Here is a 16,499-nt window from a genome sequence, read left to right as displayed (position 1 = left end):
TTCCTATATTATATACAGATTCATTGATTACATCCTTTTGAAAGATTCATTCGATATATATGTGAATCAGAAGTTTTACCCTAGTTATCCTTTGTTTGAATGTTCAATGCTAAACATGAACAAGTACTAAAAATTTAATATTAATACAAAGATTGCAATTTTATATCAGGATTTTTTTTTTTTGAGATGTTTATCTGCAAAAACACTAAAATGGAAGATCATTTCTATAATTAACCAGTAATTAACCACTAAAATGGAAGATCATTTTTTTTGAGATGTTTATCTGCAAAAACACTAAAACCTTTGATTTATTACTCAACAATTCCATCCAAAACCTCCTACAAAAGCAGTACATGATTTGCCTACACATGACGATGAAGAAATTGTGACATATAATAGGTGTTGAATTTTAGCATAGCACTATAAATTTTTGGAAGTAATTAAAAATAAATGTTGGAAATTAATTAAGTCTTTTGAGAAAGATGTTTATAAAATTAATTAAACAAAGGTGTAGATTTAAAAAATTAACCGCATATATCCTTTAGCTAGCACAGGTTTCAGACCCATGAATCAATTTTGTGTATGAGTATATATATTTAATACATGTATCAGTCCATAGAGGTTTAAATTTTCAACTCATAATATTTTATATTAATAATAAATATTTATAAAGAATTATTACAAAAAAAAATCAAAATAGAAAGTAAACCACGATTTTTTTATTTTATTGTAATGAAGCCAAAAGTGTGTGAAATTATACCATTAATTTATTTTTTTTGGTTTTCTGAATTTCAGAATATCAGTTAGAAAAAATAAATAGTGCTTGTGCTTAAATAGTGGTACGTCAAGCTTTAAGGACGGTTCCCAGGAAACCAAATTTTTGGGAAAGAAGCAGCAGCAAAGCAAAGGAGAATTTCTCTTCATCTACTACACATTGTTGGTCTCCATTTCCATTTCTTGCAGACTTTTCATACACATATATACTACTATGTATGCGAAAATTCAAACATTCACCATTGCCCGAAACCTAGTGTGCAGTAGCGGTAGAGCAATCGCTAAATCATTTTCATCAAGGAACATGGCCACCACCGGCGCCGCGACGGCAGAACATCAGAACCTTATCAGCGTCGGAAGTAAGATCATCGCCGTCGGTCGTAACTACGCCGCTCACGCCAAAGAACTCGGCAACGCCGTGCCTAAGGTTATTCTCCTTCTCTTTCGCTATCTCTGTCAACTCTTATCTCTGATTGATGCTTTGTTTAAACAGGAAATTTTTAGTGTACTATTTTTAGGTGTAATTTTTTTATTTAACTACCTTAGGAGGCAGTGATTTTATGAATCTAAGTTTATTTGATGAACTGATCGGTCACTGATGATTTAAGGTGATATTCGATGTTTTTAATAAGTGTAATTGTTGATTTAAAATTGAAGGAGCCAGTGTTGTTTATGTAACCGATGTTGTATTTATTGAACTGACTGTAATTGATGCTTTTGAGTAAGCTGATTGAGCATAATTGATCAGCACTCGGGTGGTTTTTGTGTAGTTATGATTTAGGAAGGAGCTGGTGTTGCCCTAAACTTGAAGGAGTGATCTATGAATAATTTTTAGCTTCTGAAAGATATAGTTTTCTCTATGAAACCAATAGTGTGATATTTAGAATACTGATCTGTGATTGATGCTTTTCTTGAAGTTGATTGAGCATGATTATTGTACTAGGTGTATTTATGTGTAATTTTGATTTAATGTTTGAAGGAGCCAGTGTTGTTTATGAAGCCCACATCGTCGTATTTAGAGAATGGAGGGACAATAGAAGTTCCTCATCCATTGGAATCACTGGATCACGAGGTGGAGTTGGCAGTTGTCATCAGCAAAAGAGCTAGGGATGTACCTGAAGCCACTGCTATGGAGTATGTTGGAGGTATTATATTCGCAATTGATGTAGCATACTGTACATTTTTCAAACCTTGGCAAACTGTACATATTCATAAAGTTGATCATTTGAGCTGAATTTGACTTTATTTTGCAAGTCTAGCTCTCTAATTTTGTTTGATATAATGCATATGTGATTGTTATTGGGGTGGCCCAGTGGTTTGGGCTTGAGACTTCCATGTTGGAGGTCTCAAGTTCGAAACCCCCTGCCAGCGAAAGCAAGGGGTTTGCCTTCTGGGTCAAGCTCGTCGCACCGGGCTTGCCTAGTGCGGGTTACCTCTTCTATGTGGTTTGCGAGCTATTGTATAGGAGCGGGGGTTTTACCCTGTGTGCACCCAAAGGGTAGCGGCTGCGGGTTTCCCTTATCATAAAAAAAAAGAATAAAGTGCCTCAATAGTTTGTTGACTAGTGCAATTTTTGACATCCAATGCCATTTGTTAGGTTACAATATGATGTTGATCTTCTATCATGATTTTTCATTTTGTCCATTCAATTGTGTCTACTCTCTAAGCTACTAAAGCATCACATATAAGAGAAAGTTACTGCTGGGAGCTTTCTTTTGACTTGCGTCTTAATTGATAAAGCAGAGAATTAAAAATTAGAGTGCTCATCGGAGATACTTGCTTCTGCCACTGAAAATGACTTTTACTTTTCCTGATGCTAAGTTTTAGTTCCAGGGGTGTACTGGATTGCTGTTACTGAATGGTGTGTTTTTCTTTTCTTGATAGATTTATCAGCATAAATGCTTTACCAATCCTGAAGATAAAAGAAATCTTTAGAGATGTTAACTTGCTTTTTTGGTTGGAGATCTTTGACAAGCTACATTAAATCTTTCCCTTTAACTAGTGCTCAGATAATATGTTGTTCCCCCGACCTATCAATTGCATGACTCAATGTAGCTTTTGCACTATTCACTGGTTTAAGATTATAAATAGAAGATATTTAAACAGTGAACCTTACCGCACAGTAAGCACTCCTGATATTGGGTGTATAGAGGTTCTAATTACCCTGAAAATCTAAAGAAAAAGAGGGGGTAAAAGAAATAAAGAATTCCTCTTCTTTGAGGTAATCTCCAGACTCCATTTGATCTCTTATCACCTATTAGTTAAATTCCACAGTGAACCAGTTAAAACCTCTATGATAAATCTACAAATGTCAATGTAATAATGTAAAAGCACACTACAGTCAACCTCCTCTTTTAACCCTCGTTTAATCACATCAGTTCCTACCACCTCCTTGTCATTATTTATTTCGTCAATCTCCTAGTTCTTTTTAAGCTGAAGACCCTAAAGGCTGTTGTGTGGATTTGAGTGAAAAAGCTGTTCTTTCTTCTCTGGTGTTCTATTTTGCATACTTTGTCCCACACTCTTAAATTAGAGTATATAGTCAGGAGCTTGGATTTTTAGAAAGAATTGCTAGTGTTATTAAGGATGGAGTTGCTGAAATAGAGATCTGGAAAGGGAAGGAAGTGCAGAAGTCACAGTTGAGTAGTGAATTTATCTTTGTGAAGTAAATGTCTAATGTCCTTTACTTGCATTATAGATCACTAAGATTTCTGAGGTAACTTGAATAAGTATTCTTAATTCAGAAAGAGAACAACTGAACAGGTATAATGTGTAAAATTGAAGTTATTCAACAACTTCAGCAGCATAGAAAGTTTCAGGTGGAGATCCAAGTTTCATAGACTTCATGTCTGAGGCTTTTGTTGATTGTTGATTCAACAAAACTTAACTAATACGGTACAAAATACCATGGTAGAGTCAGATCAAAGACAATACCAAGTGGCAAAAAGGATGGAGAGATTGAGTTTGATTTCAATGGTGGGATTGTTTTCTGCAGTAAAAAGAGAAGAACGAAGAAGATGTGATTCAGAGGGAAAAAAACGATGGGATATGAGGGGTGTGGGTGTAAAAACTTTTTTTAATCTATTTTGGCTCAAGATCTTTCTTTTGGACTATTTGGGATGCCCACATATCATTGTTTCATTGGTTTCTCTTCCACATCACTGCGTGATAACTTCACACATTATTTATTTGCCTTTCTTGGTAGCTTGTGTTCAATAGATACATATTTACCTAACAGTAAGTGTTCAATAGGTCAGACCCTTAGTTGAGATGTCTGAAAATTACGGGCAAATTTGAGGGTTTGTCCATGTCTTCAACCAATCATGTTCAATTTCTATTTTAAGTATTTTGCAAATAAAATGCAGTTACTGAATGTAATAAATCATGAAAGCGAAGTCATGAGTTTGTTTGCAAACCTGGAAAGTAAATTCCTGTAATAAGACAATATGTGAGCTCTATTGTAAATGATGTAATTCTTTTCATAATATTTCGTCATACATTCTTTCTCAAAAAAAAAAAAAAAACTCTCAAAAGAATTTCATCACACAGAATAAGTATGACAATGATCTTGCACTTTATGAAAAAGGACGGTCTTCAAAATGTATATATAATTAATTCTATTTTAGGAGAAATAAATGTAGAACGGGGATGAAAATAGCTCCACAGAAATGTAATTTCCTTTTAGAAGTAGTACCAGTTAGTAATGATAATCTTGGGTTTATGGGTCAGGCAAGCAACAATGATGATAATAGTACACTGAGTAGCTAGAAGTTGAGTAGATGATATGAAAAGGCAATTTGCTACAACAATTAATATGTCATAGCAATGTATACGTGATACAGTATATGATATCATTGTCTTCTAGTTACTTATGTAAAGTTTCATCACTTTTGGTTGTACTTGAGCAAGTAATCATGATGTAGAGACAATTGTATAATCTTCACAAGTTTTTATATTAGTAATGCTTACCAATTAGTATGCAAGTGCCTTGTAATCACTATTACAAATATATGTTTTCATATGACATGCAATAGTTGTTCAGGTGGCAAAGGCAGTGAAATGCAATCAAGCTTATAACAGGAAAACATGAAGTTTCACTTTAATGAAGCAAGATAGCATGATGTGTCAAGCTAATAGTGATACAAAAATAGCATGAGGTGTCAAGTTAATGTTACACCCGTAAACTTAAGCTTTCATTTAGAATAAATATAGGCATTCAAAAACCATATGTAGCTAAATTTCCTACTAGTATAAGTAATATTGTTCTCTAGCAGACCCAAGTTGAAGCAAGCGAAGAAATTATATTGCTCAAAATGGTTATAAGTAATGGTACTTAGCCGTGCCATTTTCTCTGTCTGAAGACGTGTTTTGAAACTTTTGGTATAAAGTTGCATTTTGGTGGTGTCAGATTTGGCACTAAATTTGAGTCATTTGTTTGCCCGAATAATCAGAACTTCTTCCATGCGAAGAACTGATAAGAAGAGATCAATAGATTTAGCGGTTAGGACCCCACAGTGGATGCCAAACTGTTGAAAGATTATCTATGGTTAATTGGTGAAGGAGTACCAATAGCATAAATGTGAATATAAATCGTAAAGTAAATGCAATAAATGTAAAGAGACAAAAATATACAACTAAAATGGAGAGGAGTAGAGATCTTATTGATCATGTATTTTTTTTTTTGATGACCGTGTATTGATCATGTATTATTGAGATACAACGAGTGTTATATCAAAATGAAAATGTAATAGTAGTCGAGATTACGTATCCACCTTTGTTGTTGGAGAGTTGTGGGGGGGGGGGGGGGGGGAGGGCCCCCTATAATTGGTTGTAATATTCTCCAAGTGTATGCTAGGAGATGTCCTCTGTTGGAATGCCTTTGCAGCGAGCTGAGAGCTTTTGTATATAGTGGTCTAAGAGTTCAACTAGCTACTACTTTGGTTGGTGGTAGTTGAGTAAAAAATGGAGTCCTATCTTAGAAGTGGGAAAGTAGCTCCTTTATTTATGCAATAGTTGCTGAGCCATGTCTTAGAGAATGAGAGAGTAGCTCTTTACCTAGTGATCAGACAGTTACTTTTTTTTATTTCATCTTAAATGATCGTATTGCCCATCCAAGTATGATCATGTATAGAAGATTGTATCACATGTTACAGGAACGATTGTATGGCCTGTCCAGGGACGAGCGTATAGTCTGTACAGGGACAACTGATTGATCCGTCCAGGGGACAAGCGCATTGGCCATTTAAGTAAGTACGTGTCTAAGTGACATTGTGGACAATTTAGGAACTATTGCTCAACCATGGTATCGCTAATACAATAAATTAGATACCAGCGTCGAGTCATTAGGCAGAGTAAGGTCGTTAGGGGATGCCCAAGTAAGCCCATGGCAGGCACGTGCTATTTTTGAATACTATAATGACAGACTACAATAAATGATTTTCGAGGCTCAAGTTGCACGAAGTAGATTATTGGGCAGCAAGGCATTGATTGAAATAGATTAGAAGTAATTAATTTGGATTCAATTTTGTTTGCTTGCTTATTTCCTGTTTCTGTTTTGTTGGAGAATTTTCACATTCCACCCCATGCCACAGAATGTTGCAGAACATTGGCTGCTTTTGAGAGTTTTTTTTTGTCTCTATTTGAGCACAAAATCAAGTTGAGGCTTGCCATGACATTTGTGATCGTTGTGAACATCAGCCAAGCTGTGTGGGTAGCACAACCACTTCTTGGGCAATAGATTTAAGACCTCACTGAATTCCACCTGAACAATTTTGGGTTGCTGGTCCTTGGCTTAGGTAAATACTGGGTGTCTATCTGGCCAAGGTTCACTTGTCTGCTTTCAACTTTAATCTACTTTTTTGCTGGAAATAAGTTTATTTAGAGTTATTCAAGTAGCTTATTAAGCTATGTCGATCGATTTTGTGGGATACCCTTTTTGTTTTAAAAAATGGAAGCAGTGCAACAACAAAACAAGGTTATTTTATTTGGGGATTGTTTTCCTTCTTTCTGTGTCTCAGTTCTTTAGACAATATTCATCCATTCACTTTTCTTCTGAGCCTGCATTAGATTGTTTGTCCCAATAAATATGTGAACTATAATCAGGTGGTTGAACATTCCGTGTTTCAGGCTATGCACTTGGTTTGGATATGACTGCGAGGGAGATCCAAGCTACTGCAAAGGTTTTGCATTCCTTTACATCATATACTTTGAATACCAATGTCCATTTGTGTTATTTATTTCTGTTCTTCAATTATTACTGTTTGACCTTCATTGTCATTCTCAAGGATGACGATACCAACTTTTACCAATTCAAACTGACAGTCTGCAGGCCTGCCATGGACTGTTGCTAAGGGCCAAGACACATTCACTCCTATCAGCTCAGTTGTAAGAAGTTTTGGCTATGTCATCTGTTGGTTATCATTTTCTCTTTGTTTTTCCCTTAAATTTAGACGGTTTTATATGTCATTGTTGAGATTATTTGATGGTCATCTTTCCTTTTTTTCTTGCAGTTACCACTGTCGACGGTGCCAGATCCCCATGACATAGAATTGTGGCTGAAGGTGATAATTTTTTCTTGTTGCCTGCTTGATGTTGGTCTTCACAACTGCAGCTGATCATGATCTGCTACTCTGCAGGTTGATGGAGAACTTCGGCAAAAAGGCTCAACAAGAGATATGATATTTAAGATCCCATATTTGATTAGCCACATAAGTTCTATCATGACTCTTCTCCAGGGAGATGTTATTTTAACTGGTAAGACGATTCATGTTACTTCTTTGTTCAATTGATAAATAGCCTTCAGCATAAGTTCTTTTTCTTTTTGAATTCTCATTGCAGTTTATTATAATTAAGAAGTCATTGAAACATTTGCAATTGTTAGGTCTGGATTAATAAACTGAGGTCATTAGGCTTCTTCTGCTGTGAGCTTGGTGTTTTCTTGATATATATGTGTCTGATTTTGAGAAGAGGAGCGTGTTTTTGTTGGTCTGCTACGTTATTGGATCTCTCTTGGCTTCCCTCCATTGGCTGTTCTTTAATAATTTACTTAAAGGCTCAATGTTTGTGTATAAATTGAGAAACAAAGGAAACTGATTTGGTTTACACTAATCTTTTTTCTAAAAGAATGCTGCAAGCTGGTTCTGTTAATAACTAATTTGGTAACCCAACCCATTGTTTTCTATATTTCACTGAGCAATTAATTTTGTTACTTATCGAGATCTGTTTCTAAATTTCAGCAAGTTCACCTTGTTTGTTGGGAACATTAAAACGTTCTTGTTCAAGTAATACAATTCTTGTTACAGTTAGTTGATTCAATGTTTCGATTTGCTGAATTTCTGTAGGGACTCCCAAAGGAGTTGGTCCTGTTAAGGTTGGTCAAAAGATTGATGCTGGCATAACAGGCCTCCTGGATGTGCACTTTGATGTTGGAAGACGCCCAGGAGCAAATTAAAACAGCAGTGATTCACTATAAGTTATATTTTTTTGTTTGTTGTATACTTGAACCACTTGTTTGTGGATATTCTTAATTTTCCCTCCCATGATTACCCAGATATGTTGTACAATAATAAATCCACCAACTATAAATTTACAAGTTGAAATAGATGCTTGATTTTTCTTCAGTGATATGCTAATCTGTACCCTTTTTAGATGAAAAATTCCTTGTGTGAATGCAATCAGATTCTTTTGATTATTGTTATCAGTATCCCACTGGTATTTGTATAAGAGCATCTGGTTTCAGCAGAGCTTAATCAACAATGTCGATTTCTGTGTATTACTTCCCCCCTCAAGTTTAGTGTCTCTGTTTTAGTGTTTATATATATATACTCCCTCTGTTTCAATTTTTTTATATATTTACTTAATGATAAGGGTAAATATTGGAAGAAAATAATAAATTTCTCTTAATTTGCTAAAATGGACAAGTAAAAATGAAAATTTGTTTCAAGTATAAAGGTCAAGTAAAATGAAGCGGAGGGAGTATACTGTTTCTTTCTATTCCTACCTTTCAAGTTTTGGCAGTAAAGAAAAAGACATTCTGAATGGGAATTGGAAACCAACTTTATTTAGGTTAGGTGATACTATTTGGAAAAAGATACATGGCGTTGATACTATAATTTATTAAAGCATATGAAATGATTCTTGTACAACTCCATTTTCTGGTTTTGTGCAACTTCAAAGGAATATCAAAGTGCAGAAGTTTCAGAGGAAGAAAAGCTCTGGAAGAAGACATGGATGTGTTCGTTAACTTCATCAGGCTTTTCTTGTTGAAGAAAATGTGCTACCCCTTTCAAGATAACCACATCTTCTAGCAAAGGTACATTTTTCTTTAACCCACCATTGTTGATATAAAACTTGACTCCTGCTGAATTATAAGTTAGGTCCAAATCTCCCACTATGAACTTAACTGGTACTTCTATTTTTGCCCCCGTCCATGGTGCTGTCAGTTCCCAGTTTCTGCATTTCAAGAATACGACGAATCAATTATGAGGTGAGTAGCTAGTGGTAACTCTATCATAGATAATAAAGGTAGGAACTTACAGATCAAGTGCTCTGTAATAATTCAATCCACCAGTGAAGCCAGTGTGCTCATATTTGGTAGCATAGTAATCAACATCCTTTTCAGTGAGCCAAGGGGGTAATATGACTGGAGAGTCGTCAAATGGCTTTCCTTTGGGCAACTTTAATGGTTCAGGGTCTCGGATAGTCAGCATCTTCTCCAATACTGTCTTGGTTCCTATTTGAGCAAACTCTTCTTCTATTTCTCCTGGCTCCTTCACAATTATATTAGTATGAAAGGTTGATTAACTAGACCATCAATAGCCAAATCGAGTATTCAATTTAGATGGAGAGAAAAAAGAAGAAGATGATATAAACCTGGAATCTTATAATGTAGTATTCATCTCCATAAATAGCGCGCAGAGCTACAATGGGCCTTATAATGGGGTTTCTTGGGAAGAATGGAACACTCATATTCACAAGGGCCTTGATCTTATCTGGTCTATACAAACACATAGCCCAAGCAATCATTGCTCCCCAGTCATGGCCAACTAGAAACACCTTCTGGTCAGGGGCAATGATGTTAAGGAGTTCCACAAGGTCACCAACAACATGGAGGGTGGTGAACTTCGTGAAGTCACCTTTGGGTGCTCCCGTGGTATCTCCGAAACCTCGGAGGTCCGGGGCTACCACACGATAGCCGTGAGCTGCCATGAACGGCATTTGGTGGCGCCACGAGTACCATAGTTCCGGGAAGCCATGAAGGAATAGAACTATTGGGCCTTGACCCATTTCTGCAATGTGCATGTTTATCCCATTCACTCGCATTGTCTTGTGTTCAACCTTCTCCATCTCACTCTTTCTGTCCCTCTACTTGATTTTTTTTTTTCTTTAGATGATCATTCTTTAGAGTTGAACTGCTTTAATTTATAAAGTAGGTGAAGTGGAGCAAATACAAGATAAGAAAAAGTTGGTATACATATACTTCCACAAGTAAGAGTTATTGGACTCTTAACTTGTTTCTTAACTCACGCAAGAGGTTCTTCCCAGTTTGCTCATATCGTTAGTTACGTGCCTTTTACAAACTTGTTTTAAATTTTATGTCTTATTTCTTATAAGAGATCTCCAGTTTTACCCAAAAGATTTTCATTTTAACACATAAGAGACCAGAAAAGATTATTTTCTTCTATTCAATTTGTGAATAGCCTGTAGAAGCAGAGGAGGAGCCAGGATTAGAAGTTTGGGGGTTCTAAATTTCCTTTAAAAAAAGTGGAAATCATTTACATTCTTTCAATCAATTTTGTTAGAGATTCACAAGTTAATATACATATTATTTATTTAATTTTCTAGTATAAATATAGGATCTACGGAAAAGCTATTGGGTTCGTTCGTACCCACGAACCCCTACCTAGCTCCGCCTCTACGTAGAAGATGAGCACTTGAATGTTGTTCTTTTCAAATGATGTCTTTCCAACTTTTGTACTACTAAGAAAGTAAGAAGATACTAGTTTGTATTTTCTCCTCTTGGCTTTTCCATGTGAGTCATATACTGGTGTCCGTATTACTTAAAAGGAATAATTAGTTACGTTTCCTTTTTCTTTGTGCCTTAATTTATGCATGATTTTTTCTTCATAAAGCACAAGAAACTCCCTGCTTAATATTTTCTCAAGAATTGGAAGAAAAGTGCAAGAAACTCCAACTCCAATAAAGAACAACAAACCGAAGCTCACATCTGGTATCACCATTATTTGCACACCAATCAAACAAATTAATAGTAGTACATGAGTTGAAGCAGAGAAAATAATTAAGTGATCTAGAGAATAGCACAGACGTTGGAGTGATTTTTAGAGGATGAAATTTTGCTAATGTAGTTGTAAATATGTTCATTAATTTCTTTAGGCTTTTCTTGGTGTATAAAATGTCCAACACCTTGTAATACCACAACATCCTCCAAGAGTGGCACCAGTTTTTTGAAACCTCCTTTGTGTAAATAATCCTTGGCACCAGGAGCATTGTAAGTAATGTCAAGATCACCTACAATGAATTTCACTGGTACTTGTATTTTAGCTCCTGTCCATGCTGCTGTAACCTCCCAATTTCTGCAATATTAATTATTCACAATCCAACTATCAATCTTCTAGACTTCTTCATGTGTTGTGTTTTAACTATTGTTTGATAAAATAAAAGTTCAATTAAAGTATGGTGTTACCGGTCTATTGATCGATAATAGTTCAATGCTCCAGTGAAGCCAATTTGTTGATATTTGTTAGCATAGAAATCAATATCTTCGTCAGATAACCAACAAGGCAATTCATCAGTAGAAGAAGCATCTTCAAATGGTTTGCCTTTCTTCAAGTAAAGTGGACCCGGGGTTCTATATGTTAGGAATTTCTTCACAACATTCTTGATACCCAGCTCCTCAAATTCACCTTCTATTACTCCAGGTTCCTAATAACAATATATAAAATAATCAAACAAACTGCTAATTAATCAATTAATTTACTGTATGTTAAAAAATGAATGTTCTCGAAAGAGAATTTTTTAAATAAGATTTCATACTCTATTCGTTAATCTAAAAAGTTCTCCGTAAAAGATCATTTCGATAAAGCAAAAACTTCAAGTACAAAGGTTCTAGTATTATCGGAATATAGGTCTTTTACAAACAACTGTTTCCTTTTTCTTTTCTTTTCTTTGTTTCAATTGCTACACTCAAGTTATATTCCATTTAATTTAGTACTATTTTTTTTAAATTTCAATTTATATAATATTTTTCGTTTTTCGAGAATTACTTTCTTTGTTTCAATCTATCAACTTCCTCCGTTTCTATTTACATGTTATTTTTATTAAAAATAGATGTTTCTTAATATTTCATCTGTTTCTATTTATATGTTGTCCTTATTAAAAATAGATGGTAATTAATACTGGTCACTTCACAAATTCAATACATAAATAATATTATTCTTCCTATTATTAATAGCCTTGAAAGTACTATATTTAACCAATATAGGAAAACTAAATGATTAATTCATGTTTATTGGTCAATTTAATTATTTGTCATATAAGATATAAGAGTTTGACCATAAAAAAATTCGGGAGTTCAACTCTGCTAATCTTCAAAAATCAAGCAAAAATTAATTTCAAACGCCTACAAATGAAATGAAACATGATGAAACACCATAAAATTTGTAGGTTTCTTTTCTTCCTACTTTCGGTCATAGGGAGTAATCAAATTCGATTCAAACTGTGGTTCAAACAGTACAAGAAAATTTGTTTTCATATTCTACTGACTAATTAGTTATTAATTAATCTAAAAAGTAGTAGACGTTTTTAATAAAGCAAAAGCTTAAAGTACAACATTTCCCTTAGTTTTTTCACTGCTACACTCCAGGTATATACCATCAAGCTAGTAGTAGTATTTATCCTTTTCTTTGTAATAAACAAATAGGAGTATACCAACAAGGGTTGTGGTGGAAGGGTTTCGTCTTTGTTAGGGAGTGTTTTACCCCTAATGTGGGACTTCCTGGCGCGAATCCGGATTTAGTTGGACTCCAATATGGGTACCGGACACCGAGTGGGAACCAAAAAAAACAAAAAGGAGTACTAAATTTTCCTCAAAATCATGAAATTATGGATCAAATTGTAACAACTTATTAATCGAAACAAAAATACAAACATATAGCTAACAAAAATATCAATAGCACAATCAGTACTATTCCAATTCAACTTCAAAACTTATTGACATATATATACTTTGCTAATATAATGAAGTATATCTCAATTATCAATCTAAAAACATTTTTGTTGGATCAAATAATTAAATCTCTTGCTAGTAAAAATATATCAACACAATCGGAAATCTTTGAAACAAATCAATGTTACTATGATAAATTTGTTCGATTCATAACCAATTTAATATAGTAAGATCCAATATCGATACACAATAATTAAGATAAAAATAGATGAAATGAAGGATCGCACCTGAAATCTAACAACATAGTAGTCATCTCCATAAACCTTACGCAAAGTCTCAAGTGGTTTCTTGACAGGGTTCCTAGGATTAAAAGCCACACTCAAACACACAAATGCCTTAACTTTATCAGGTCTATACAAACACAAAGCCCATGAAACAACAGCACCCCAATCATGTCCCACAACAAACACTTTCTCCTCTTGTGGTGCAATATTATTCAACAGCTCCACTAAGTCACCAACAATATCTAGGGTTGTGAACTTGTTACAATCATCATTAGGTGCACCCGGGGTGTCTCCGTAGCCACGTAAATCCGGAGCCACTGCGCGGTAACCTTGTTTAGCCATGAATGACATTTGGTGTCTCCATGAGTACCAACATTCTGGGAAGCCATGAATGAAGAGGACTATAGGGCCTTGACCTATTTCAACAAAATGCATGTTTATTCCATTAACAGCTATTGTTTTGTGCTCTACTTGACCCTCCATTTAATTTTCTCAAGAAAATATGTTTGTTTTAGTGTGAAGAAGAAGAAGAAGAAGGAGAATGAGATTTATGTGGATTGTTTGCTTTGTGATTGTCATAATATATATAGCTTATAAGGCCCATTTTGGGACTCCGCTCCTATTTACTTGTCAAATATTTTCTAACTTATTTTGTCTTTTTACTTGTCATTTTTTTGACAAATCAAAGGAAGAATAATCTTCTTTTTCTTATTACCCTCAATTTATTAACATTGAGTTAATGTCTTCGAAAAACATAGTGAGTAAATATGTTTGGAATCCTATCAATTATTAGTAGGGCTAAAATGATAAACTCACTATACCAATAATTATTTTCTTAGTAAGTGTGTCAAGTTAAAATTTGACAAGTAAATAGAGACGGAAGAAGTATGTAATTAAATTACATGTTAAAATAATCTTACTCCCCTTTTACATACACTTTGTTTGACACTATTTTCACTAATTTTGATTCTGAATTCTTAATGAGTTAATTATTGTAATATCAATGTTTATAACTTGTTTTTAATTATAATCATGCAAGTTGTTTGAGTTTTATGCTTTTGTATGTAGAGACAGTGATAAGGCCACTTTGGTGGACTAATTAATTCTATTGACATATTTATTAAATAAAATATCAGGATGACTTAAAAAGTTAAACCATCTGTTATTATAAGTCCAGTCTTTATTAATTAAGATGGAATCAAATATGGGGTATAATTATAAGCTGGCTACAAAAACTCTTGGTACCTTTACAGGATACACATGATCATACTTTTTAGGGAAAACTATATTCCCACCGTTCCATATTAATCGATCACTTTTCATTTTACACGATATTTAAAAAATTATTAATAAGTAGATGATTTTATTAATTCACTTTTTAAAAAAAATCTTAAAAATTCTACAAGCAAATGTGAATACTTTTAAAAGAATTAATTTGTAAGGATAATATAGAAAAATATTAATTAATGTGTTCTTGATTTAATAAGGTGATCAACTAATATGAGACAACTATATTTAATATAATGATCAATTAATATGAGGCGGAGGGAGTACAAAATACACCTTAAAATTAAACTATTGCAAAATAGCCCCCTTCCATATTAATTTAAAAATGTCCAGACGGCCAAAAGTATTTATCCCAGATGCCCTTTAGTTTGCACAGACCAATGCTCTTCTTTTTTATCTTTTCATTTAATTGTTTTTGTATTTCAATGTATTATTTTTGTCAAATCATTTATTAATTTTGTCCCTTTCTCATTTATTATTTTCATTCTTACTTTTATGCTTTTCTCATTTATTATCTCATTCATTTTTACTCGTCATATTTAATTTTAACTTGACAAACTTAATAAATAAAACATATTTTTTTTAACAAAAACAAAAACAAAATATAAAAATAAAAATATTAACTAACTACTTTTAGGTTAATAAAAATTTAAAAAAATAAAAAAATTCACTAATTTATTTACAAAATTACTCATTCATTAGTGATACTATGTTGGTATATGATATATTGTGATGATATCATTGAGAAATGAATTAGTTGTACATGAATGAAGGTAGAAAACCTTAATGATACCATAGCATTATATGAATATATTGTTATGATATCATTAAAGAATGAGTGGCTTTATAAATAAATGAACGAAGAAAACCTTAGTGCTACCACAACAGTATATTCATATATTGTGATTGTATCAATAGATCATATGAAATAGTCCTTAATGATCTAATATCAATATGATATGTTGTGATGATATTATTGAGAAAACAAATTTGATTATGGTGTAAAAAATATAGAATAAAATAATTTAAATAAATAAAAATGCATAAAAGGAGAAAAAAAGAAGAAGTAATAAATGAGAAAAAAGAAAAAGAAAAAGAAAGAAAGTATATAAAATAAATATTGAGTATAAATCAAATTATGGTATAAAAAAAAGAATAAAACAATTTGAAAAAATTTAAATGAATAAAGAAACCTAAAAAGGAAAAAAAAAAATAGAGAAATAAAAAGCAAAATAATTAAAAAATAAGCTACTAAAGGTACAAAGAAATGAAGCATTTTCTATAATTAATTAGGGGACATAATGTTTAAAGAGATATATATCTTTAATTAGTTTGCTTTTATGGGTACCAACTAGGACAAGAACGACTATCGACCAAGCTTAAGTTAGCTCCGTAAGTTCGTGACTCTCCCCGAGATTCACTCACTTTCAGACAGACTCAGATTTCAATTCGTTGTCTAGGAAGGGAAAGGAAAGACAGAAAACCTGTGTGAACTTAATTTTCCCTATTTTTTTCAAGTGTATGTTAGAAAAAATGTCATATGGAAAGGAATTAACAAGACTAACAAAATGAAAATCCATTAACTGTTCTTTTTCTTTTTAATTCTTCTCCAAAAAAAATTATTTCAAATATAAATGATAAAAAGTTCTTTAGTCTCATTATTAACAATATTCACATTAAGTATCTAATATATATATCTAATATATATATAAAGAGAGAGAATCATACAATCTGATCCTACCATTTTAAAATAAACATAAGTATCATATATTAACAACAAATTCATGATCCACTTATATTTCATTCTACTTTTCATATAGTTACTTAGCTAGGTACCTATTTTAGACCATACAAACAACTTTCTCAATTAATTACACACTACTATATCCTCCTCTCTTTAGATCTCAAATTCCTCATGTTGACTCATAAATCAAGACTTCGAATAACGTACATTCTTTTCAATTAAATAA

The 16,499-nt window shown here is 33.2% G+C and overlaps 3 protein-coding genes across 3 annotated transcripts; 1 reads left to right on the top strand and 2 right to left on the bottom strand.

The window, feature by feature from the left end:
* The first annotated feature begins 828 nt into the window (after positions 1 to 828).
* On the top strand, positions 829 to 8,394 carry LOC125812319 (probable acylpyruvase FAHD1, mitochondrial). Its single transcript, XM_049491832.1, has 7 exons — positions 829 to 1,201; positions 1,754 to 1,919; positions 6,901 to 6,953; positions 7,096 to 7,158; positions 7,284 to 7,334; positions 7,410 to 7,527; positions 8,115 to 8,394. Exons 1-7 carry the CDS (start codon positions 989 to 991, stop codon positions 8,222 to 8,224), a joined length of 774 nt encoding a protein of 257 aa, XP_049347789.1. The 5' UTR covers positions 829 to 988; the 3' UTR covers positions 8,225 to 8,394.
* Positions 8,395 to 8,815: 421 nt separating this feature from the next.
* On the bottom strand, positions 8,816 to 10,185 carry LOC125812318 (uncharacterized). The gene is made up of 3 exons (XM_049491831.1): positions 9,646 to 10,185; positions 9,310 to 9,542; positions 8,816 to 9,225 (listed from the first exon to the last, which is right to left on the bottom strand). The coding sequence occupies exons 1-3, from the start codon at positions 10,117 to 10,119 to the stop codon at positions 8,955 to 8,957; spliced, it is 978 nt and encodes a 325-aa protein (XP_049347788.1). The 5' UTR covers positions 10,120 to 10,185; the 3' UTR covers positions 8,816 to 8,954.
* Positions 10,186 to 11,076: 891 nt separating this feature from the next.
* LOC125812317 (uncharacterized) lies at positions 11,077 to 13,784 on the bottom strand. The gene is made up of 3 exons (XM_049491829.1): positions 13,246 to 13,784; positions 11,477 to 11,715; positions 11,077 to 11,366 (listed from the first exon to the last, which is right to left on the bottom strand). The coding sequence occupies exons 1-3, from the start codon at positions 13,723 to 13,725 to the stop codon at positions 11,081 to 11,083; spliced, it is 1,005 nt and encodes a 334-aa protein (XP_049347786.1). The 5' UTR covers positions 13,726 to 13,784; the 3' UTR covers positions 11,077 to 11,080.
* Between the last annotated feature and the right edge of the window lie 2,715 nt (positions 13,785 to 16,499).

This window comes from Solanum verrucosum, unplaced genomic scaffold, assembly GCF_900185275.1.
Source record: "Solanum verrucosum unplaced genomic scaffold, falcon-dt-bn FXZP01000115.1, whole genome shotgun sequence".
Classification (NCBI taxonomy): domain Eukaryota; kingdom Viridiplantae; phylum Streptophyta; class Magnoliopsida; order Solanales; family Solanaceae; genus Solanum; species Solanum verrucosum.
Note: the sequence above shows the minus strand (reverse complement) of the source record. Positions and strands in the feature narration are given on the sequence as shown.